Here is a 22,745-nt window from a genome sequence, read left to right as displayed (position 1 = left end):
ATTTCACAGCAGCACCAATAAAGTGGATAGAGTGGTACATGCAAATTAAACACAACAAGTACAAAAGGGTGGGATAGAAAGAAAAACGTCATCCTTAAAAAATTGTGAATAGTATTTACAGACTGTTATGTACCGGCAGTATTGCACAGTTTGTGTCACAGGTTATTGCTCAGATTATTATACAAATTATTGTACCGATTACTTGGAGCAGTTTCTGTTGTACAGTCTGACGGCTGCAGGAAGGAATGACCTGCGATACCGCTCCTTCACACACTTTGGATGCAGCATCCTATCACTGATGGAGCTCCTCAGTGCAGTGAGTGTGTGTTGGAGGCGGTGGGAGTCATAATATAACCATGACATTGTGAAACAGTCCTGTAAATGTTTAACACTGGCAGCTCGTTGTTATGAAGTGCTATTTTATCCTATTTCTTTTCACAATAACAATTAATTCCAGACGTTTTCATTAAGCGTGGAGGTGACTGCTGCTTGCTGGCCAAGATGAGGAGACAGACCCTAGTGTTTTGTTGTTGTTGTTTTTTTTTTTTTTTTTAACAGCTTGTGTTTCTAATATTTTGTCCACCCCATTAATCTCAGGCTACAGCAGAAACTTCCGTCAGTATTGCAGCGTGCAGTTCAGCAGCAGCACAAACTGCAGCCTCCAAAGTGATTGTACAGTTGAACCAACGCCTCTCAAACACGGTTTCAACAAAGCAAGAACACTCAAACCTTCATAAAGGGAGGATTTACTTCTGCACAAAGCGGAAATAGGTTTAGCCAGGGGTACCTAAAAAACTGGCAGCCTTTGTAGGCTGTACTTCCAAGTATGCTGCTTGATTCAAGTAAAACGGTGCAGCAACTGGCCAAATATTATATAACATTGTGTGATACGGTACGAACACCGCTTGAGCAGTAATAAATCCACCAGGATGAAACACTTGAAGCAGCAAATCCCCCCGTCTCACCACAAGTCTTACAAAGAATATCCCACTTTTCTCAAAACAATTTGCTACAGGTGTTAACAAGGTCACTGCACTGGCACTTGCATGTTGTGGGAAAGACTGTTCTGGCCCGCAGAAGGTGAGTTTTCAGTTCGAGGTATCGCCACTTCTTTCCAGGGAATTTGAATGCGTTGATTGTATTGTGACTCGCAGAACGCATTGCCTGTGGGGATTAGTTATTGTTCAAACCATAAGAAATGGAAAAAGGACAGTCACAGCTGTATTTAGATATGAAAAAGACTGGCTGCTTTATTGTCATGGTAATGTTCTGTACAATCAACAGTGAACTGAGGCGCTTGCGGTAAAATTATTTCCCTTCCAATACTGAGAGACACCGTCTCGGCAGTCCTGAAACCCAGTTAAAATTACACAAATTACCAGTAGACTTGACACTAATCTTGAAGGACATGATCATCTCAACATGTCTGGGTCCATATTTACATATTATCATTTACAATAACTGCACCTCTTAACATGTGACAACAAGACTGAACAGCTGAGCCAAGCTACTGTTGGTAACATGCATCGTACTGGTGGCGTTTATGTAGAGGGCAAATTAGCAGCACCATGAATGACAGGAAGTTGGGTTTAAATTAATGCACAAAGGCTACTTGTCTAAAGCTAGATTAACAGCCTGAAGCACCAATGTACGTTAAAATGCACATAAAAGGCAAGATTATCCTTATGGGGTAGTCTGGGTCTGCTGCAGGACAGTGTTTCTCAGTACTCCTTCTCTCCTGTTGGTACCTCCCTGCACATCCCGAGGAGTCACGGCCTCAAACAGAGGGATTAGACCGACACATAAGCCCGTCCTCCGGGCGCGCATATGTAATACAGTCCAGTTATTCATTAGAGAGTCCTGCGAGGAGAGAAGAGAATGCAGATATGTAATTCAAGACAAGAGTTGCAATTAAAATCTTTAATTAGTTTTGCTTCTGTCACCACAAGACACAAAATGCTCTTTGTCAAAACAATTAATTAGTGTTCTTACAATGAAGGGGAGGAGATAGAAAAGATGTAACATTAATATTCCAAGCAAACAATTCTATCATTCATCACGAGAAGTACATTTTCTGCATGCATACGCGAGCTTGAAACGTATCAAGTCACAATCAAGAGGCAGATATAAGTTTATTAAGAAGACTGGATTTTTTGCTTGGCAGCGTTTCCCTACAAATGATTCAGCAATGATTCCCTCCAGCCTTTCCTAGAAAACCTTAAAAAAAAGCTCGGCCTATTGCTCGCCCAAAAACATATAAATGCTGTGAATACTTGACGTCATGATATAGAAAAAGAATGTTTTCCCAGGCTTTTCATAGTAATGGATGTTATGATAAGTGTGATTAAAACTTCGACAGATGAAACAGAAGAGCCTCGCTCATAGAACTGGAGTTACATGCAGTGACTATTTCTTCTTTGCTATGCTGGTTTGTTCAGCTCACTGGTTTCTGTTCATTTGTCTTTAACACAGCGTCCCAACTTTTTGGGAGCCCGGGTTGTATTAAATGACCAGCTGTAAAAAAAAAAATTCACAGATTGTTAATGAAAATAATTGCTAGCTGCAGCACTAGCTGACTCAACTGAGGCATATTTTGCCAAAACATTGCAAACTGTTACTGAATCTGCCAGAGATGTGAGCTTAAATGAGCATATTTAGTTTGTTATAGTGATCTGGTTTCAGTCAGGCTCTTTATGGGTAGATACAGTGATACTCACCCTTCTGCTGTGCTTCGCGCTCCCCTGTTCATGCTCCTAAAGCCTCTATACCCTCCCTGCCTCCTTCAGCTTGTCCACCAGGTCGTCCACCGTCTCCACCTTCATCCCCGCCTGTCTCTGCGGGGGCTCATCGACTCTCAAAACCTCCAACCGTGATGTGAGGTCCACGCCCAAGTCTGCAGGCTTCATGTTGGCTATCTTCTTTTTCTTGGCTTTCTGAAAGTAGGAAAACACAGCAGAAGGGTAATGTACTTATTCTGTACGACTTAATCGTGTCATTAACAGTCTGTCTTTCTTAACTGGGCTCTATTTCTGACAACAAATCCAAGTTTGTTCTTCTTGCCTCATTTCCCTGCTACCTACCATGATATTAGGCAGGGTGGCGTATCTGGGGGTGTTGAGTCGAAGGTCTGCGGTAACCACTGCTGGTGTTTTGATCTTAATAGTTTCCAGGCCACCATCAATTTCTCTCACCACTTTAATCATGTCTCCTTCCAGTGCGACCTCTGATGCGAAGGTACCCTGAAATATGAAGACACAGTACAAATTCACATAATTAAACCCACAAACGTGTCATTTGGAAAACACTTTTGCACACCCTGATTTCTAATGCTGCAACGTTCCTGTGCCCTGCTCAACCTGTGCACTGTGGCGACATGCTAATGAAGTGCTCCATCTATTGGTCACCAGAGGAACTTCACCTCAGCTGTCCGGCAGCCTTTCACCTGCTTTGCTGATCTGTGGATTACTGCAGCTCTTACTGACACAAACTAGTCTCGGCTAACTTTGATAAGGCAGTCTGGGCGGGGGGTGGTGGGCATGGCCTGATATCAGCACTGCTATGTCACACATTTGACACTTGTAAGGACAAATGGAAAATAGAAACTGAGGTACTTGAATTTATCGCCATTACTTTGGAGTCAAAACGAGCAGTTCTTCTTTTTGGGACACGTTGGTTCAGTCCTGTTATAATGCATTAAGGTTAGAACTGACCTGAGGCCAGTCCAGTAAGGCTGCTGTCATCTGACCTGTCTGATTGCAGTCATCATCGATGGCCTATGAAAGCAACACAAGTCATTAAATGAAGGTAACAGTCCTGCAAGATCTGAGTATTCCTCATAGCATAAAAGCAGGAAGTGTGATGTGATTTGAAATGAGCACAGAGAGTGAAATTTATCCAGATTTTTTTTTTTCCACCTGTTTTCCAAGGATGACCAGCTGAGCCTCCTCCTTCTTGGCCAAAGCAGCCATGATCTTAGAGACCTGCAGGGGGCCCAGGGTGTCATAGTCTTTCCCAGACACTTCCACATGAATGCCACGGTCTGCCCCCATAGCAAGGGCAGTGCGGATGGTCTCCTGCGTGAGGGCGAAACGCAAGTCAAAGAATTTGTATTAGTGGAGAATTAGAATAACTGGTTGCTGCTGCAATTAAAATGTGTTACCAAACCAAAAAAGCACAAAACTAAATGTGGTTGGGCTTAAAAATCACATCACTAAATGTAACACTAATGTACTTAAAGTATGAATAATTAAACCAGGGGTGGGGAATGTCTGGCCCCCTGCCTGTATACGACCCGCAAGACCGCTTGATCCGGCCTACGAGGCAATTCATAAGTACACTGCATTGCATTTTCCTACTCTGCTCCTAAAAGCCTGCTATGACATCTGAATACGCTGCTGAGCGTGAGAACTCCTTCAGGTATGTGGTGAGAGGTTTCAGGACATGAGAAGCAATCATGAGGAACTGAACATATTTGCCGTTTAACATGGAACCAGCTCAATTGCCAGAAAACCTACAACACAAAATCACTGAACTGCAAAGACACGACGTGCTGCTGCAGGCATGTCCAAACTATTCTACAAAGGCCCGTGTGGCTGCAGGTTTTTCCTCCAACCAATCAAGAGGATGCGGTCTGACCAATCAGCTGTCTGAAGACTGAGATGAAATGAGTCAAGTCTGGTGTGCTGCTGCTTGGTTGGAAAGAAAACCTTCAGCCACTCAGCCCTTTGTGGACATGCCTGTGCTACTGTGATCTGCTCTTTAAAAATGAACCTTGCAAAGACTCAAACTGACTGACCCAAACCTGGAAAACCAGCTGCAAGTAGCAATTTAGTGTTACCCTCGAGGGATGCTATAAAAATTTTAATGGCTGTTAGTGGGAAGAAGGCTCTGCACCACTGAATTAAACATTCTGGGCCTGAAATCCTGGCTGCTGTAACTATTCTGTTTATGTACAGGAGAAAGTGTAATATCAGTAAATATAGGCCAGGCCTGACAACAATCATTAAGAAATTATTTGTATAATGATATCTGCAACACAGGCGAACGACACATTAAAAAGCAAATTGTTTTGATCCAATCGCACTGCTTGATTATGCAAGACAGGATAAGTAATTTTCGATTATTACTCTTCAGCTGTTAATATATAATTTATCTGTTAATCAGTATGTCTGAGACTATATCAATGATTAATTACAGCATGATTCCCCTGGAAGATTATAAAAGATAAAGCAATACAACAATTTATAATAGCAGAGAAACAATCGCCACTGGAGAGAACCCCTCCAAAAGTAGGCCACCTGTCACACCACATTGTATTTCTCCAGGACATCAGTTAACAAGGCAGGGATGCAGAGCCTGGCACCATCTCACCCACCTGTGCCTGCTGTGGCCCACAGCTGACAGCCACAACCTCCTTAATAAGCTTCTTCTCCTTCAGCTTGACCGCCTCCTCCACAGCGATCTCACAGAAGGGGTTCATCGAGTGCTTCACACCATCCGTCACCACGCTGGTGTTGTCCGGCTTCACGCGGATCTGAGGAGGAGGAAGACGGCAGGAGAGAGTCACTACAGGGGTGCCGGATGACAAACAGGCAGCCTGGATTCTAGGGCATACTGTTGGTAAATGAGCCAGTAAAGGATTTAAAAAGGTGAAAAAGCAAAACATCTAATGATGCATGTTTAAACAGGCGCCCTGTGGCTGGAAAAAGGGAGTCTTCATTTTTTGGATGAGCTCTCGCCTCCTCTTTTATTGCCCGACTGTAAAATGATAGAGAAGAACTTCCTCGGAGGGTGTTAAACATGGGGAGGGATTTGACCCCATTCAGTCACAAGAGCACCAGTGAGGTTTGGTGCTGGCGCTGATGTTGAGCCTGGCTCACAGATCACGTTCCACGTTCATATCAAGGGCATTCGGTGTGGTCGAGGTCACGACTCTGTCTTGGGCCATGTCGTGTTCGAACAGAAGCGGGTCTTCCCCAAACTGCTGCCATACAGGCGGAAACAGAATTGTGGTTGTCTACTGGCACTGTATGATATAGCTTTAAGATTTGCCTGAAGCAGAACTACAGGGCTGAACCAAAAACCATGATTGCAACAGCTGAGCGAAATCTGACATAACAAGCAAAAATTGGTTCTTTTCAAAACACAGAAAAGGGTGCTTTTCCTGAGACATTACATGTTGACCATCTGTCTGATAACGTTGGCAGCAGCTGTGTCAGTATGGAGCACTGAAGCTGTACAGATCCTGCTGAGAGCAGCTGAAGCAGGAGTGTTCTTGCTGTTACACGAATCAGCTGCTCAGATATTGATTGAGGTGTTGTGCTTCATCTCTAAGAGACAGTATGAGTTGGAAGACACATTGAGGTTACAATAACGGCTTGACTGCACCGTGTACTGCTGCCTTGCACACTCATTTAAAGTGGTGGAAAGCCCTTCAATTCTATTACAGAGTACATGCCAATTGTTCAGCCAGACATTAGGTTACGCAACTTGAAAATATCAGACAGACTGCTACTCAGGTAACATTGCTTACATAGCATAGATGCTAACAATAATGTAAATTATTCCTCATGCATGAGACTGTAAGTGACCACATGAGTTTAGCTGCAGGCTGACAGGTTAGCTGTCAAATATGTGAGCAGTTAGTTCTGCTCTTCAGCCCCTGTGCCACAGCAAACTGGCGTCAGGCTAACGTGAGCTAGCAGAACACAGAATGTCAAGTGAGTGAGGACTGGAAAACCTATTTTAAAAACGGAAACAAGCCCATTGAAAAGGCAGAAGGATATTACCTTTACAGCGTAGTCAATGACACGCTTAACTCCGACGAGAACACGGCCAGACATTGTAGCTGAGACGTTTAACTACACAGCAGCGGACGGCTAACGTAAAGGAGTCACCGCAAAGAACCTTCACCCGAAGAAGAGCGACCGGACTTATTTTAGGGTGACACCAAGGGAGGGAGCTACCGCCTACCAGTCCAGCCAATGAGAAGCTGAAGAATTGACATTCTCTCCACTGAGTGGTTAAGATGTGCGGGAAGCCGTTGTTAAATTCAACAAAAGTCAGTCATTGCTGTTGTATCTTTGAGTGAAAAGTAGCTATAACTTTAAAAGATTTTTGAGAAAGCGTCTTAAATATATGTTAGGACTCACTGACGATTACCAGATTGTTCAAAGTGCCTAAACTGGGGGGATTTCGACAAATCACCTGTGAATAATGCGGTGTTCGCAATATCTATGTCGTAAACAAAACCCGGCGAATAAAGGTTCCGCTTTCTGTGTGGCAAAGTTCACCGCTAATGGTGGCGTGACACAATGAGGGTCAAGTCACTTGAGCTTCAAGTGACACATGTCAAGTTTCACATGAGCGTGATTTGGAAACCTAGGATCGCGGTTTTAAGACTTACCTTTGAAGAGATGAATCATAGCTGGAGATGTATAGAATCATCTGACAGCTGCTTTTTTCTTTTCAGCCAATTCAACTTAAAATTGTCAGACTGGACAAATGTATAATATGCCATTTTGCTTCTTTTATAGGCAAATTTTACAAATTACAATGTCTCATTTAAAGCCTTGATGTAAAAAAGCAACATAATACGTTACAGTGAGAGGTGTCTCCAATATGTGGCGTGTCTTCACCGACATAAATAGCATGTACAAAATATTAGGAACACAGTTCAAATACGATCCAACAGATCCACAAACTGTGTGACCATAATCAGTCAACATTCAGTCTAATGTTCAGTCTAATCTGAGGGTTTCGGGTTTCACCTCCTGTCAACAATATCATCAATAATATCAATACATTTTATTTATTAATTAAATTTTATGCTACCTCTACATTTCAGACAAACACTTGTACTCCACTACTTTTTGTTTGACAGCTATAATTACTAGTTCCTTTTCAAATTAAGATTTTACAAACAAAATATGATCCGTGTATAAAATTGTGTTAGAAATTTCTCATTTTTGAATGCACTTTTACTTGTAATTGTGTTTCTCTATAGTGTGATTCCACAACTCAAATAAAAGATCTAAACACTGGCTAAAGCATGGCACTTGACATTGAAAGACCTTAACATTGAAATGTACTTTGGGATGTCAGAGACTCTACACTTTGCAAGTCTTTAATTCTCTGAGCATCGGTGTATTTTACAGTTATGTATCACAGCCTTTACGTTTCATAGCCTATAATGCTTGTTCAGTTGTGAGCCGTTAGGTCACCGTTAACCCTTTAAAGATACTTTTATAACATGCATGTTGCTCCTATGACACTAACGGATGATTCAGTTTTTGTTTTTCGCTTTAATTTCTTTGTTGTGACTGTTTCCTTCTTCCCCGCTTTCTCCTCGGCCGACCATCATCGCAGATATGCGCTCCGCAGCTGGTATCGTTTCACGATACTGTGATCACAGGCGGCACAGGCAGTCGCTCCTGGTCCTGGTCTCTGGTGAACCGCAGATCCTCCAGCGCCACAGCTGATGGAGCGCAGTCACCTCGTATCACCCAGCGGCAGCAGCGGCCTCCATTTTAACTTCGACACCGAGCCATACCTCACGTGTCCTGGGCTGTCTCTCTCACATGACCCGAGTGTTTGTTCCCGTGATCAGCACTTCCATCTCCGTCTGTGACACCGAATATCATTTTTTATTCAAACACTGATGGATATGCTTGAACAGAGTCTGGACAACGCAAGGTAACCGAGAGTCGGCCAAAATGGCTCACAGAGACAAGCTAGCTCCAACATGCTAAATCGGATAGCTAGTTTACGACGCTAAACAAGGCCCGACCTGAAAACTGAACTTAAAATGAATTCAGTGTAAAGACTTTTGTTAAGTTAGCAAGGGAAGTGGACGCCTTTGCAAGCTGGATAGCTGAAGTCGCAGCATAGGAGGTTAATGCCAAGTTATAACAGCATAATCAGCTAATAACATCAGCTAAGTTAGCTTAAGCTAGCTATTAAAACACAAACAACTGTGTTGTGAGCCGCTGTAGGTAACCTGAGGACAGTAGCAACGCTGCGTTTTATATTGCGATTGTTCTGTTGGTTGACTGGCTTCTTTCACAAGTTGGCCATAAGCTAAGGTAAAGCTGAGGACCACTCATTATATTTAATGTAATCATAATAATCACTAATGTTAGCTGCTTGCGTATTGCCTTTAAAATCGAGTTATTTGTGCGTCCGGTTTGCAGCCAAGAAAAGCAAGAAGAAGAGGTTGTCCAGACATCTGAAGGTGAGGATTTCTTCCCAAAACAGTCACTGACAGCCTCTCACACCTGTACGGAAGTGATGTGTATAGTTTGTATTTTGTGTATATGCAAGTTTAATCAAAGTTAACGGTTCTTTAACTTTAACCGCTTTAACTTTACTCCATAAAAAACAACTTGTAAGGTACACACTGTTTTCTGCAGCTAAATTCAGATCTTGGCAGCTGTCTTTGTCCGTATTTCTTCTCTTCCATTCTCACAACCGGCTTTTCTGACCTCTTTTCCCCCTGAGACGGAACAGGAGAGGAGCAGACAGCTGTGACAATAGCCAGTGTTCAGCAGGCTGCAGCGTTTGGCGATCATAACATCCAATATCAGTTCCGCACCGAGGGAGGTCAGGTAAGTCACTAATGGATGGAGCCGCTGGTTGGTTTGTTTCTCTATTTCAGAAAGACATTAAGGGCCCCTAATGGCATGTGAGCGTAGAGTTTTTGAGACTGCATCTGTTCAGATCAGAAAACAGACGGCTCCAGAATTACTTCAGAGTTTGACTTTACGTGTTGATAAATGTGGCTGAAAGGATTTGGTCACATGCACAGAGTGTCGTGACAGTGGGAGGTAATTACTGTCAGTAAACAACACTGCACGCTGCATTTTGACTCGAACCTAACCCATTTTTTAGGGTGCTCTTTGTGATTTTTAAGTTACCTGACAGAGAGGTACGGTCGTGTTTTCTTGTGTTTTGTCTGGGTGCTTTGGCTCTCTCGCCTTTTCCAAAGACAAGTGAGAAGGATAGCAGGATCTTAATTGCCTGAAGGTATGAATGTGTCCTTTCCTTTTCTAGTCTCGTGATTGGCTGGCGACCTTTGTCCAGAGTGTTTCCTTAACATCTACTAACATGATATTCACAGCAGCGTTGGTCAGAGATGGACAATGGGACAGTGGTTCCAGTAAATAAAGAGCAGTGTGATATTTGATTTGGTTTAGCTTCATTTGGATGATTTACACTGGAGGGAATTAAATTCAGTGATCCATGTTGCTCATTTGGTGTCAACAGGACTAGTGTGAGCGGTCATGTGATTCCAGTCTAGTCTGGGATTGGCATGGGGCTGCTGTCACATGTCAGTCAGGAGGAGAGTCACATGATGGAGGAATACAAATACTGATTCTTGGAATAAACAAGCTCATTTTCTTGACTTGTGTGCAAATTGAATCAAGCACATTCTGAAGCGTAAGCATATTGCATCCCACACAGTGAGCTTGTGCTTCACAATGTGCCTGAAATGAGATCAGCGCACGAGCGAGATTTGGACTGTGGTGTCAGATACAAGGCTTGGCTGAACTGAAGCAAAAGATATGATAAACAAATCTACAAGTCGGGTAAGGTTTTGATGTGGGCATGATGGACTCATCATAGGTGTTACAGTAAATTACATGGGAAACTAGTGGTTGCTCAGTGTCTTTCACCTCATCCTGTCTTTTACCTGTGTTTCTCTCCCTTGAAGGTGACGTATCGTGTTGTTCAGGTGACTGACCAGCACCTCGAGGGACGAGACGATGGGGGAGGAGCAGTGAGTGTTGTCTCTACGGCTGCCTTCACTGGAGCTCCTCAGGCTGTCGCTCAGGTACCAGAAGATCCCCTTTTTATTAACTGTGGTGAAGCCACTGGTAATATGGACCGTTCTAAAGACTAATTGCATGCATTAGACTGTAAGTAATGTCACAGTCTGAAAGGATAAGACTGGCGATATTTCAGCTTTTATTATTCCAACAGTCTCCCTTAAGAAATTAGAACAATGGATTTATCCTGCTAACAAGTATTGTCTCTGTAGACAAAGCCTGATGTCGCTCATGCCATAAAACTCCAGTGCTCTCCAAATATTATTGAAAATGTGTAAAAGAGACGTGCCATTGTGGGTGACATTTCCCGTTGTTGCGATTAAAGCTGCAAATGTAGGTAATTCCGCTGAGCTCGTCTAACAAGCAAAGCAGTAGAAACAACGAAGCCTGCGTCTGAGCGTGACGCCTGCCAGACACAGAGCGACTCGCGGAGATTAAAAACGCAGCCGCAGCAGAGTCGTAGAAGAAGATGAGAGGGCAGCATCGATAGCCAAATTCGTGACATGTTTTTGTTCTAAAACGCCAAAAACAGACCAAATTTGTCTTCATTCGCAGTGTACTGATGGCTTAACTGACCTCACTTTTATCTTTGCTAACAAGATCACCGCTGCTTCTTTTTCCCTCCCTCCAGCCCAGCTGTCAGACGGCTCTGCGTCTTGCTTGGGGGTCTGGAGGGTATAGCAGTATTGAGTCTGACAGAGACTGAGGTGTGCGTTTACCTGCTGTGACTGCTCCATTGCTACTTGTTCAAGCTCTGCTCCGTCCCTCTTACCTGTCACAGGCTGTGATCCAAAACCCTTTCAGTAATGGAGGAAGCCCAGCAGGAGAGGCGGTGGGAGGGGAGACGCGCTTCGCTTACTTCCCCGCGACGGCGGTGAGCGACGGGACTGTGTCTGTGCAGGCCGCCACGGATCCCACACTCACGCAGGCAGGGGGTGAGCCAGTTCTCACGCTTATTTTGGGTTAAAGCTTACCAAAGTGTTGCGATTTTTTTTTGTTTTAGCCATTATTTTGAGGAGTGTCTTGAGGAGTGCCGTAATGAGAGAACAGCAGCCAGTTTTCAGGAGTTAAACCATGATCCCCACAGTTTTGGCCGATGTGAAGCAGAGATGAATTATGTTGGCGTTTTTTCTGGGTGCTATAATTGAAATTTTCATTAATGATACATAGTGAACATAAAATTTTCTCTCAGCATTTTTGTACAAGCAACGTATTTTGTACAAAATCAGATTCCTTGCTTCGTAATGTCAGACGCATTCTGTGCCGTTGTTAAAGTATGTTTCTCTTGACAGTGTATAAATGACTCAAATATTACCAGAGGCCAAAATTAACTTAGTCATGCTGATCATATTTACTGTTTGCTTCATGTCACATGTCCACCCACTCTGCTTCTCTTCCTCTTTACTGCCATATGTTGTGGTCTGGCTGGACTGCCTGTCCTCGTGGTTGCATGGTGCTGGTCCAGAGGAAGCTGGTGGGCTCTGTATGCCTGTCAATGAGGGTGGTCGACCTGGAGAGCAGATTGTAGCCTCTGGCTCTGTTCTACACAGCCAGCATCTGCTTGTTCTGGCGTTCTGTTGCCAGAACACTGGTTGGCAGTTTAAGGAGTGGATTATCAGTGTTCCCTGATGGTTTTAGAGGGAGAGTGCGGTGTTTGGACAAGTGGTTACGGGAGCAACTTGTAATTCCCACTCACCCAGCATTTCTGCCGGGGTCTGTGCTTTCTGCCACGCTGTTGGCCCAGACTGGAGCTCTGCACGGGCATGAAAACCAAACCGAAACAAGACCTGTACCTGTATCTTCAGACCCAGTTCTAACCCATTTTTTTTGTCGATTAATTGTTTAGTTCATGAAGTGTTGTGCCATTCCCAATTCTCCAGAGCCCACATCATGTCTTTGATGTACTTGTGTTGTCTGACCCACGGACCAGAAGCCAAATATATTCAATTTGCTGTCACATATGACCAAAAAAATGCAGCAAATCTTCTCCTTTGAGAAGCTGAAAGCAGAGATTGTTTGACATTTTCGCTTGAAGAATAACCAATGAGGAATCAGTTATCAAAATAGCTGCAGATTAATGGATGACTTGATCTACAGACTCTACGCAGCTCTGTGTGAGGCGTCCGCAAGTTAAGCTGAGCTGGCCACAAAACAAATGTAGCTTGTAATAGCCAATAAACAATGTTTGTCACATGTTTGTGGCAGTAACGCTACACAAACTTCATCCTCCACATGGCACTACAGCACGTCATAGTGATATACCATCTGCCCTGCCTGTTACTTATTAAGCTCATATCTTTAAGTTTTAGTAAGACGACCCTGGTTCATAAACCCAGAACATCATTCCCTGCTGAATATTGCCGATGAACACACAGGCATACAAGGTCACTGCGCGTCTTCATCAAGGGAGCTGTCCCTGAATCCTTGCTTTTTTTTTTTTGATAATCTCCCCTTTAGCATTTTTTTTATGTATTTCATCCATTACTGAGACTTAGCTTGTCAGGCTAACGCAGCACTTCCACACACCCCGCCTGCGCCTCCCTCGCTCACTGAGTATTTGTTGTTCTCGTCTTGCATCACATGACACACACACACAGACGTCAGATGCCCTTAAGGCCATCGTCAATTGACCGTTATAACGTCTGTGATTCGCTCTAGACGCAGCAGCAGAAAACTACAAAACCAGCTGTGTTTGGGATGCTTGTGTGGGTTTTTTTTTTTTGAGCATTTGGGTGTTGTGAGCGGTCGCCTATAGATGCCACAGAAGGGGAAGAAGAACATGAGGTTTCTTTGCTGTGGGTAGCCAGGGCCTTCATCGTCTGTGAGCCTGGGGCAGTTTAAGCAGCCGTGACATACTGGCAGAGGAGGACACTGTGGGGTGTAGGTGAAAAGTGCTTTACAAGCTGTCATCTCCTATGGGGTGAGTGATAGTGAAGGATAGTGCAGCGGGCTCTGGCACTGAACCACATTCTGACTGGATCCAGGAGCAGGGAGCGCTTGACCTTTCTATGCAATATACACTAAGTGTTATCCATGTGCAAGCGTCATCATTTTTGGTTTTTCCACTTTCTTCCAAGAGTCTTTCCACCAGAAATACCCTCTTAAAAAAAACTCACCACCGATTTCATACACAAGTTTAATGTTTCTTGCTGCAAGAAGACACTAAACTCAGTGTTCACACAATGAGGTAATAGAAACTGAAGTGCAAAGTGGGGAGAAAATGCCAAAGATCTTCTCGGCATCAAAAGTTTTTTGTTGTTTTTAAAGGGCTAAACTACAGGCTTTTATTTTGGAGATTTGAACCTAATGAGCCCCATTCGTGTGTTGTGTCTGTGTCAAGGAGTTGCAGTGCCCTGGTATCTGGTGTTACTGTGTGAAGGGACCTTAATTTCTGGGCTGATTTATTGAAAATGGCAGTAAATTGTGTTGGTGACTCACAGGTACAAGACGAGTCCCACCGGCTGTGTAGCAGCGCTGAAAGGCACAGTTTCTGTGTGCCTCGTGGTGGAGTGTGTGGATTTTCTCTCAATTTTAGATTTTAGGTTTTGTTATGAACGTCTCAGGAGCTCATGGCAGTTTTTCTGTCTACGTGTTGATTGTACATGAGAGTGCCTCCGCAGTGTAAACATTGTTTCGTGTGAGCCTGTGAGGATTTGGAGTTTGATGAGTTTCGTTTTCTCTCTTACTTGTTGTGAGATGTTTCATTAGACTCTTTCACACCCTCCTATCTTCTTCCTCACTGCTAACTGATGACTCCTATGCCTTCCGCAGGCCAGTTTTATGTGATGATGACCCCCCCTGATGTCATTCAGACAGGCACGCCACGAACCATCGCCCCACGCACACAGCCCTACCCTGCGTGAGTATCAGCTCTGTCAGTTGCTGTTTGGGAGAGGGAGACAGTATTGATATCGCGGTCTGAGACGCAGCTATTTCTGAAAACAAACTAAGCGCTGGTCACTTCTTGTGAAGCTGTGTTGTCGTCCATGTAAATGGCACTTGAAATGGGCTCTTTGCTGTTTTAGCAGACAAGTTGTGAATCGTCCAGTTGAAGTTAAAAGGTGGAGTTAAAAGTGGGGCTGATTGCTTTTCAATTTGCTCACATAAAATTTGTTTTCTATTAATTCATTTCGATTAATTTCTGCCAGGACACATTCATCAAGCCTTTAACTATTTATTGCAGCATATTTGAGGCTTGGCAGCGTGGGTCTGCTTCTGTGACGCTCCGGAACAAATCTGCACCGGCTTGGCACAGACTGCTTTCAGCTCAGACAGCCCACCCGGCAGGGCCTGAGATACACAACATTTAAGTGAACGTCAACACACATTGAGTGAACAAAGCATGCTGAGTTCACCTGAATCTAAATGCTAATGCAGGAGGAGGCCGGGGAAGTGGAGGGAGTTAACTTGCGGGGAAATGGGGCAGGGATGTGGTGTTTAGCAGAGAGAGAGAGAGAGCACAAAGACAACGATCAGGCTGATCGATGATTGGATGTTTTATGGTCATATGACTGTAAAACAACTTCCACGTCAGTTTAAAATAGCGAGAGGCTCAGTTTATGCGACATGAAGTGCTGCCTTCGTTGCTGTCTTTAACCTCCGCCACATGCTGTGAGTTTGCTCAAGGACAAGTCTTCATCTCTCTCCTGAGTTCACTGTAAAGGATTATTTTATATCAAGGACCTTTTGTTTTAGAGCATCCCGGTTGGCCCGTTTTCTCCTTCTCCGCCAAAATCGTCCGTTATTTATCTCTAGAATTCACAACATGTATCATTTTAATCACGCTTCAAAAAGGGATTCATCTCAGCCTCTCTCCAACTGTTAGCCACATGCTGGTGATTGCTATTATTAAGATAATCAGCAGGCTCACCTGAGCAAAGACAAACTGAGTCGTCATCTTAATTGCTTGTTACCAGTCGGGTTCTGGCCTACTGCAGATACTTACTCAGAAAAGGAATTCCAACCAGATTTTATTTCGAACTCAGAGCCAAAAACACACGAGCCGTAGAGCTTCGGGGTGCAGTCTTCTTCGAAGTCATATAGTTATGTTCAGTCCTTGTTCGGTGAAGCTGCAGCAGAGCCATATGCTCGTTTGGTAGCCCGAAATGAACACAATTAGCAAATTAAGTTAGCACTCACCTTCATTTTCCACCAGGCCTGGACTGAACCGCTAATTTGTGAAACTGACAGCCACAATATATGAACAACGGTTGTTCGAGGCAGCACGCAAGCTCCTGTTTTCCTCCTCATTTTGATAGTTATTAAAAGACACAGACAGACGACGGGCGCCACACTATTAACCACCTTTCATTTCTCACGTGTCTGTCCGGTACAGTATATGGATCGACAACAAGGATGCTGACTGCCTCTGTGATTCTCGAGAACCTCGGATTTCTCCGAGATTTAAGCTCCTTTGTTGTGGGCAGCATTACGGGGAGTTCTAGATGGGCCCTAAATTTGGCAGCAGCTCCGCCGTTTTTGATGCAGCTTGATATTCACAGGGTACAGCCGACTGCTTTCCAGTCAGGAGCAAAGAAGCAGCTTTGTTGCAGCGAGCGTCTGCATCGCCGTGCGTTGAAAGCGAGCTGTTTTCTCATCTTCTCAGAATGCCTATCCACAATATGCTTGCCTCTGTTTATTTCCTCTTGACATGAATAATTTATGATTTCGGGCACAAGCCTCAGAGTTCTATTTAAGTGTAAGCTAATGAACGATGACATTTTGGTTGACATGTGAGTAAAATGAATGAGAACTTCACCACCCTATGTGCCGTTCGCAGAGACGAAAACGAGCTGCTGCAGCATGACGGTTTAAACTGGTGAGGACAGTTTCCACATTTCTCCCACACTCCTTTATTTTTTTTTCTCCACAGCAAATGAATTAATCAAATGAGATCACAAGAGGAGAGAAGAAGCACCCAAACCTCCGCCCCCCCCTCCTCTCTGCCCCCCTCCCCTCTCTTAACTCCCCGGTGATTCTCCCTGCTCTTGATATGTGCGACACAGATGTAGCGTTTCTTTCAGTGCTGACCCTGATCCATTGTTGTTAGTTGTGCTCGTGGCGAATGTATTCCTCCATTAGGACTTAGAAATTAGGTCATTGTTCTTCATCTGGAAACAAATGGCTCGCTTTTATTTTAGTATCATTTTCAAAGTGTCCTCTGTCGAAAGTTGTTTGTCTTGCAGCCTAGTTCCAAATAAGTTTCGAGGCTAATCGGGCCATTTTTGAGGTTTTTACGTGCTGGAATTAATGTTACAGATGAATTATGTCGAGGAAGCAAATGAATACTAAGTGTCAGTTTAACCGTATCTCCTCTGCATTATTCTTGGCACAGACTCGGTTAATGGTAACTAAAGCTCATCTTTGTTCGTGCCATTCGTTCAGAGGATATCAAGGCCAAGCTGCAGCCACTTGTATCTCAGTGTACACTTACCCGACTCATTGTCCAGGCCCTGGTTTGGAGTCAGAGCCCAGTAAAAGCACAGGGCAGAGCGTTTCTCTTTCAAGGATAAATATAAGACAATGCAAACGTATCCATGCTTCACTTTATATGACTAAAGGACTCCAGCAGCAGGGTTATGTACGGGGTCTGGACTTTTCTGCTAACAGTAACTTTCAGGAGCCACTTAGATGAGGCGTGCCTCTAAGGAGGGCTTCCTCTAGGCCTGTACATTTAGTTATTCATACCGTCATCCCCATTTTTTTTTACACTCTGCTGAAGAGTAGTGTTGGGCTGAATCCATTATACAGCTGAAATCCCATTAAGATGCGTTGAGATACAAGAGAGACTGCAGTTTGGCTTGGCTGACTATCTCAAACGGAGATATCAGCAGTCGAGTTGTGTTGATGGGTCACAAATTCGCTGCTGTAGAATGAAGATGTGTCGTAGAGGGACTGACAAGGAACAAGAATGACCTTACAGGACGTTATTAACTCAGTGCAGCGAGCAATGCATCCAATAGAGAGTACTTACATTGTTTTTGTTGCGAGATTGTCGAAGCAAAGATAGAATTTTCTGCTCTGTTTCTGCTCCTTTGTGTGCTTGTTGATTCATTTGAGAATGGGTGAGTGAAATATTAATTGTCTGTTCCATTATTGAGATATAAACAAGGTTGAAATATTCACTCGGCCACCTATATAATTATATGTGAGTGTGTTATTGGCCTGCACATGTCATGGTGGGTGGTTGGATAAGTCTCCCTGTCACGTCTCAGGGACTTAATTAGCAGAATACCTCAGGGAAGACACAGACAAGAGACAGTTGTGTCATTAGCCGTACGCCCAGACTCCAATAGGCAGCATCTGGTTTTCTACTGTGTTGTAATTTTACAGCATAATAAAGCAGAGAGCTCCCTTCGAGCCACACCTGGGAGGAGGACAGCCAACAAGAATAAGAAGGTTGGACGGGTCTCAGTATTCCAGTCAAAGCAGCCCAGCTTCAGGCCGTTGAGGCTGCCAGGACTGCATATGCGGCCTCATATGGCTGTGCATCTTTCAGTGTTTCTACCAAAGGCACGACACAACTTCAGAGGCTCCTTTTTAAATAGCACACCGGTAGTGACAAGGCTGTGATTACAAAAGGCTTGAATTTAAAGACAAGAGTGAAGGATAGTTTCAGTAGGCGCAGGATTAGGTGAATTTGGCGGGGCGGTTGGTTTGGATGTGTGTCTGATTGTAGGGTAGTCAGAGATGGGAGATATTACAGCGTATGAAAAGTGTTTTATTTCCTGTCTGTCTGCAGGAAAATGGATGGACCGCGGACACCAAGAGATGAAAGGAGGAGAGCGCAACATAATGAAGGTGGGTAATTAGCTATGATTGTGGCTTTTGATTTCATCAGACAGCACAACACAATGCAGCGTGGGGCCTAAATGGAGCATTTTTGTTGAAAGAAAATCACAAAGGCTTGTCAAAATATTCCATTAAGAATAGATAACGTGTGTTTACAGACTGGCCACTAGAGGTTACTGTTGAGCTGTCCGTCAGGCAGCATTCGGCACCTGGAGTGCACTGAGATAATAAGATCTAGGAAATGAAAAGTTGGCTCTCTTGAATTAAAATACCTCACATCACTCGCTCTAAAGAGATAATGAAATCAGGAAATGCTCTATGTATTTACATACATTTTTTTCACCTGTTTCCATTTAAACAGTTGAGAGGCGGCGAAGAGACAAGATCAACAACTGGATTGTCACGCTTTCCAAGATCATCCCAGACTGCAGCATGGACAGCACCAAGACTGGAGCAGTGAGCGGTCTTGCTTGTCTCTGCACTGCTGAGGACTGTTTTGCTTCTCTTTTAAATGGTCGCCATTCAACTCTGTGACCGCGTCTCTGTCCTTCCAGAGCAAGGGAGGCATCCTGTCTAAAGCGTGTGACTACATCCGAGAGCTGAGGCAAAGCAACCAGCGGCTGCAGGAGAGTCTGAAGGAGGTGGAGAGGATACAAGTGGACAATGAGTTGTGCAGACAGCAGGTATGAATATCAGCGTATGCTCTCGCCTACAAATGCTGGCATTAAGTGAAGTTTTCAGGACTTCAATAGTGGCCAAAGAAGGTCTATGAATGTTAATGTCAGAATCTTCCTTTGAGCCGGTTGGGTGTTGCAGATAAATAAGGCGGCCATCGTGGCCTGCATATGTGTCTGCGAAGACTGCCACTGCATTGAATAGATTAGCTCAAACGCGTAAAACCCATCCATCCAGTGTGCGTCTTCATTTCTCCAAAACAAAGCCCCAGAGACTTGAGCATGTGGAGCTGATCACCACAGCCTGACAAAGCGGATCAAAGCGTTTGCACTCATAGAATGAGAAGCGTTACCTGAAATCAGCTCTTTGAGAAACTGTGGGAATAATATACACAGGGGTTGTGTGAGAGCTAACTGCATGCTAATGCACTCAAAGTATTGTGAAATCTTGCAGCTCTGAAGCTGCCACATCTCCCTGTTGAATCCCAGGCCTGCAAGGCACTCGGCAATATATTCTTATTCTGATGCTCAAAGCTCAATATCCTTTCCTCAGTGCCTCAGTGGGGAGGCAGGGAATTCAGGATTCACCCAGGGGAAATGTAGTGGAGATGACATACCTCAAGATTTGATAATCCAGTTGGTTGTGGACAGGGGTGTCTTTAAAAAAGGGCTGCACATACCACTCTTTAATCCCAGGGATAGAATAGCCCTGTGTGTACATTACACACAGCCAGCACTCTCAGTCTTCAAACGAAAAAGTTTGGTCTGTAAACTTGGAGCTATATTAAGCTGTCACGGGGATGAAGATGTTGATAATGAGATTTTTTTCCTTTTTTTTTTTTGGTTCTTTGTTCTTAAGATTGAAGAGCTGAAGAATGAGAACGCCCTGCTCCGAGCGCAACTCCAGCAGCACGGCATCGAGATGGTCGGAGAGACGCCGCCGCAGTGAAGCAGAGACAGGAGGAGGCGCCGCCGCCAGCGCCCGGACGCGCAACCGACACGGCGTAGACGAAGGCGAGATCATGGAAAAACAAAGACTTGTGAAGAATCACTCTCTTTTTAGCGAATGCATCCTCCCCTGGGTTCCCAGGTCGCGATCCCTTCACTGGCCAATTGTGGCTGTACTTGACTGTTCCAATCCTATTGAGATAACCACCCGTTACAACTCAGTAGACATGTGCTCCAAGAAAAGATGCCCACTCTTCACCATCAGGGTGCTTCACCGGCGCTAACTACGAGAGAGAAGCTCTTCTGAACTCCTCCCTCGTTTTGTATTTATGTAGCCTCACTCACGGACTCTGATGTTTGTCATTTGATTTTGTTCCCCGTACGTGTATCCCCCCCCCCCAAAAAAATTATTAATTTTGACTTAGTTCATGCTTTTATTCTGTTTGTGTTTTGGAGTTCTGTTTAAATATGTTGTTTTTAGCTGCTTTAATTTATTAGTCCGCTTGCTGACGGAAGCCTTGATGGAGACCAGTTACGTTGAAGCTCACGCACCCAAGAGGAGCAGATTGAATTTTAAGTGAGACGACATCAAAGTATGCAAAACATTCTGACTCCACAGACAGAAATAATGTGACACACATAGCTTACCTAGACCCAAAGACAAACAAGGAGCTGTGCTGGCCTGCGCTTCTTCGCTGATTTATGTAAATATGACTTCTCATGTTTTAATACAGATGTTACAGAATGTTAGAGCAGATTATCTCTGGGAGTAAACAATCAATAACTCATTAACTTTACGCTGGCCCTTTGTCATGGTGTGTGCAATCTTGGATCTTGATTTGAGAAAAAAAAAGTGGTATACTTGAATCGTTGGGCATTTGCTTAACCAGGAAAATAACTCAAAAATCAACAGAATCAGCTGTAAAGAACCGACTGTTCAGATGCTATTGAATTACAAGCTGTTCATGTATGGAAGACGTAGATTGACAAACCCAGCGCGCTGGATTGTGGACCAGAGAGCAGAGCGGTGCAAATTCCAACTTTTGCCAGGCTATATATAAGCACTGCGGGTTTTATTTTCATCTTTTGTTCATGTGTGATTTACCGGTGTCTCAATACGTGTAAGAATAATCCCCACATGTTTCATTTCAAGCTGTTTGTTCTATTTTGGTATTGCAACACTTCAAATGGAGCTCAACGCACAAGGGAGGGGGAGGGCACCCCGGGGAGCGGCGCTCAAAGACTCTGCTCACTGTGGAAAAAGGAGCGCACGCAAATTCTGTGCCGCGCTTCTGAGCCGAGCACAAGTCGTTCTCCACGAAGACGCGGAATAGTTGGAAAGTGGCAAACTTGGAAATGATCTCTCGTATCTCTCCACCCACTCAGGCGAACAATAAGTAAACTGTAATCGGTTGTACAAACAGCGAAAAGCCCAATATTAACATTGTTGATGATTTTGTGAATGAATATACATAATGTGTTTTTGTTCCGCTTTGGGCGATGTGAGTGGAAGTGGAAGAGAGATATCAAGCTTCGGAGCCGCTTATTGCAGCACGATTGCTTCTCCCTGTGTCAACAGCTCAGGATCCAGCAAAGCAAAACCAACACTCAGACCCCTGGCAAAATCAGGCAGACTATCACATTTTAATATCTCAGACTGTGCAAGTTAACCGCTTGTGCTTTGGAAGTGCTGTTCTGCTCCTACTGCTAGATTCAAAGCTGAAAGCGCGAGTGTCTGATCTATCAAACGAGGCTCCTAGCCAAAGTTGAATGATAGATGTGTTGCAGTAGAGTTTTTTTTTTACACCTCAGTGAGACGAGAGCAGAAAATGTGAACGTGAAGACATGAATAATGCTTTGGTAGATGGATGTTCACAAATGAAAGGTCACTTGTGGCTAATTCTTTTTTTTTTTTTCCTCCTCGCGTTTCTTTTTTGAAATGGCAAAAGAAAGAAAAAAAGACTCATTTTCTCTCTGTAGCAGCCTCACTGTTCTCAGGTTAGATTGTAAGACATCTTTTCTAAGGAAAATGGTGGAAAATAAAACTTTTACTAGCTAATTACATTTATGGGCTTTGGTTGTAGTTCACTGTTCTGCAGATCTTCACACGCGTTTCTTCTGTCAGGCCGGTTTTCAGTCCCTCATGTTTGTCCACCTTTTTATCAGCTCGATATCTTAAAAAGACGAATGTTTCAGCAGTCCTGACCCATCTGAGCACATTCTGTCATTTTGAATTTTTATTTTTTTCAACTCTGCCACACATTTCGCTCAGTCTTAACCAAATTTGGTGCATTAAGTATGAAAGCCCCTGAGTGCTTGGTTTCAAATCTTCTCTATAACCTTAAATATTTGTGACTCAATTTCCAGCAGTCAGTTTCAGAGTTTCATTCAAATGTTATAATAAAATAAGTTTTTTTGGTGCGGCCTATTTGAGATGAGCTGCCGTACCTTCGATTTAGATTTACACATCTGCTCTGAAGGATCTGGCAAAAACTGAGGGAGGTTT

At 43.9% G+C, this 22,745-nt stretch overlaps 2 protein-coding genes across 5 annotated transcripts; one reads left to right on the top strand and one right to left on the bottom strand.

The window, feature by feature from the left end:
• Window positions 1-1,224: 1,224 nt before the first annotated feature.
• Window positions 1,225-6,939, bottom strand: etfb (electron transfer flavoprotein subunit beta). Its single transcript, XM_070965892.1, has 7 exons — window positions 6,789-6,939; window positions 5,375-5,533; window positions 3,915-4,073; window positions 3,711-3,773; window positions 3,081-3,239; window positions 2,718-2,933; window positions 1,225-1,860 (listed from the first exon to the last, which is right to left on the bottom strand). Exons 1-6 carry the CDS (start codon window positions 6,840-6,842, stop codon window positions 2,763-2,765), a joined length of 765 nt encoding a protein of 254 aa, XP_070821993.1. The 5' UTR covers window positions 6,843-6,939; the 3' UTR covers window positions 1,225-1,860; window positions 2,718-2,762.
• A 1,290-nt stretch (window positions 6,940-8,229) lies between these two features.
• usf2l (upstream transcription factor 2, c-fos interacting-like) lies at window positions 8,230-21,031 on the top strand. Of its 4 annotated transcripts, none has more exons than XM_070965888.1 (11): window positions 8,487-8,694; window positions 9,192-9,232; window positions 9,499-9,605; window positions 10,712-10,831; window positions 11,608-11,761; window positions 14,598-14,685; window positions 16,606-16,644; window positions 18,568-18,626; window positions 18,979-19,073; window positions 19,172-19,300; window positions 20,151-21,031. In XM_070965888.1, exons 1-11 carry the CDS (start codon window positions 8,660-8,662, stop codon window positions 20,238-20,240), a joined length of 957 nt encoding a protein of 318 aa, XP_070821989.1. In that variant the 5' UTR covers window positions 8,487-8,659; the 3' UTR covers window positions 20,241-21,031. The 4 variants fall into 4 exon arrangements, with proteins under 4 accessions (XP_070821991.1, XP_070821989.1, XP_070821990.1 ...); XM_070965889.1 differs by having other exon boundaries at window positions 8,528-8,694; window positions 9,508-9,605; XM_070965890.1 differs by lacking the exon at window positions 16,606-16,644 and having other exon boundaries at window positions 8,230-8,694.
• Window positions 21,032-22,745: the final 1,714 nt, after the last annotated feature.

Source organism: Chaetodon trifascialis, chromosome 7 (genome assembly GCF_039877785.1).
Source record: "Chaetodon trifascialis isolate fChaTrf1 chromosome 7, fChaTrf1.hap1, whole genome shotgun sequence".
Taxonomy (NCBI): Eukaryota; Metazoa; Chordata; class Actinopteri; order Chaetodontiformes; family Chaetodontidae; genus Chaetodon; species Chaetodon trifascialis.
Note: the sequence above shows the minus strand (reverse complement) of the source record. Positions and strands in the feature narration are given on the sequence as shown.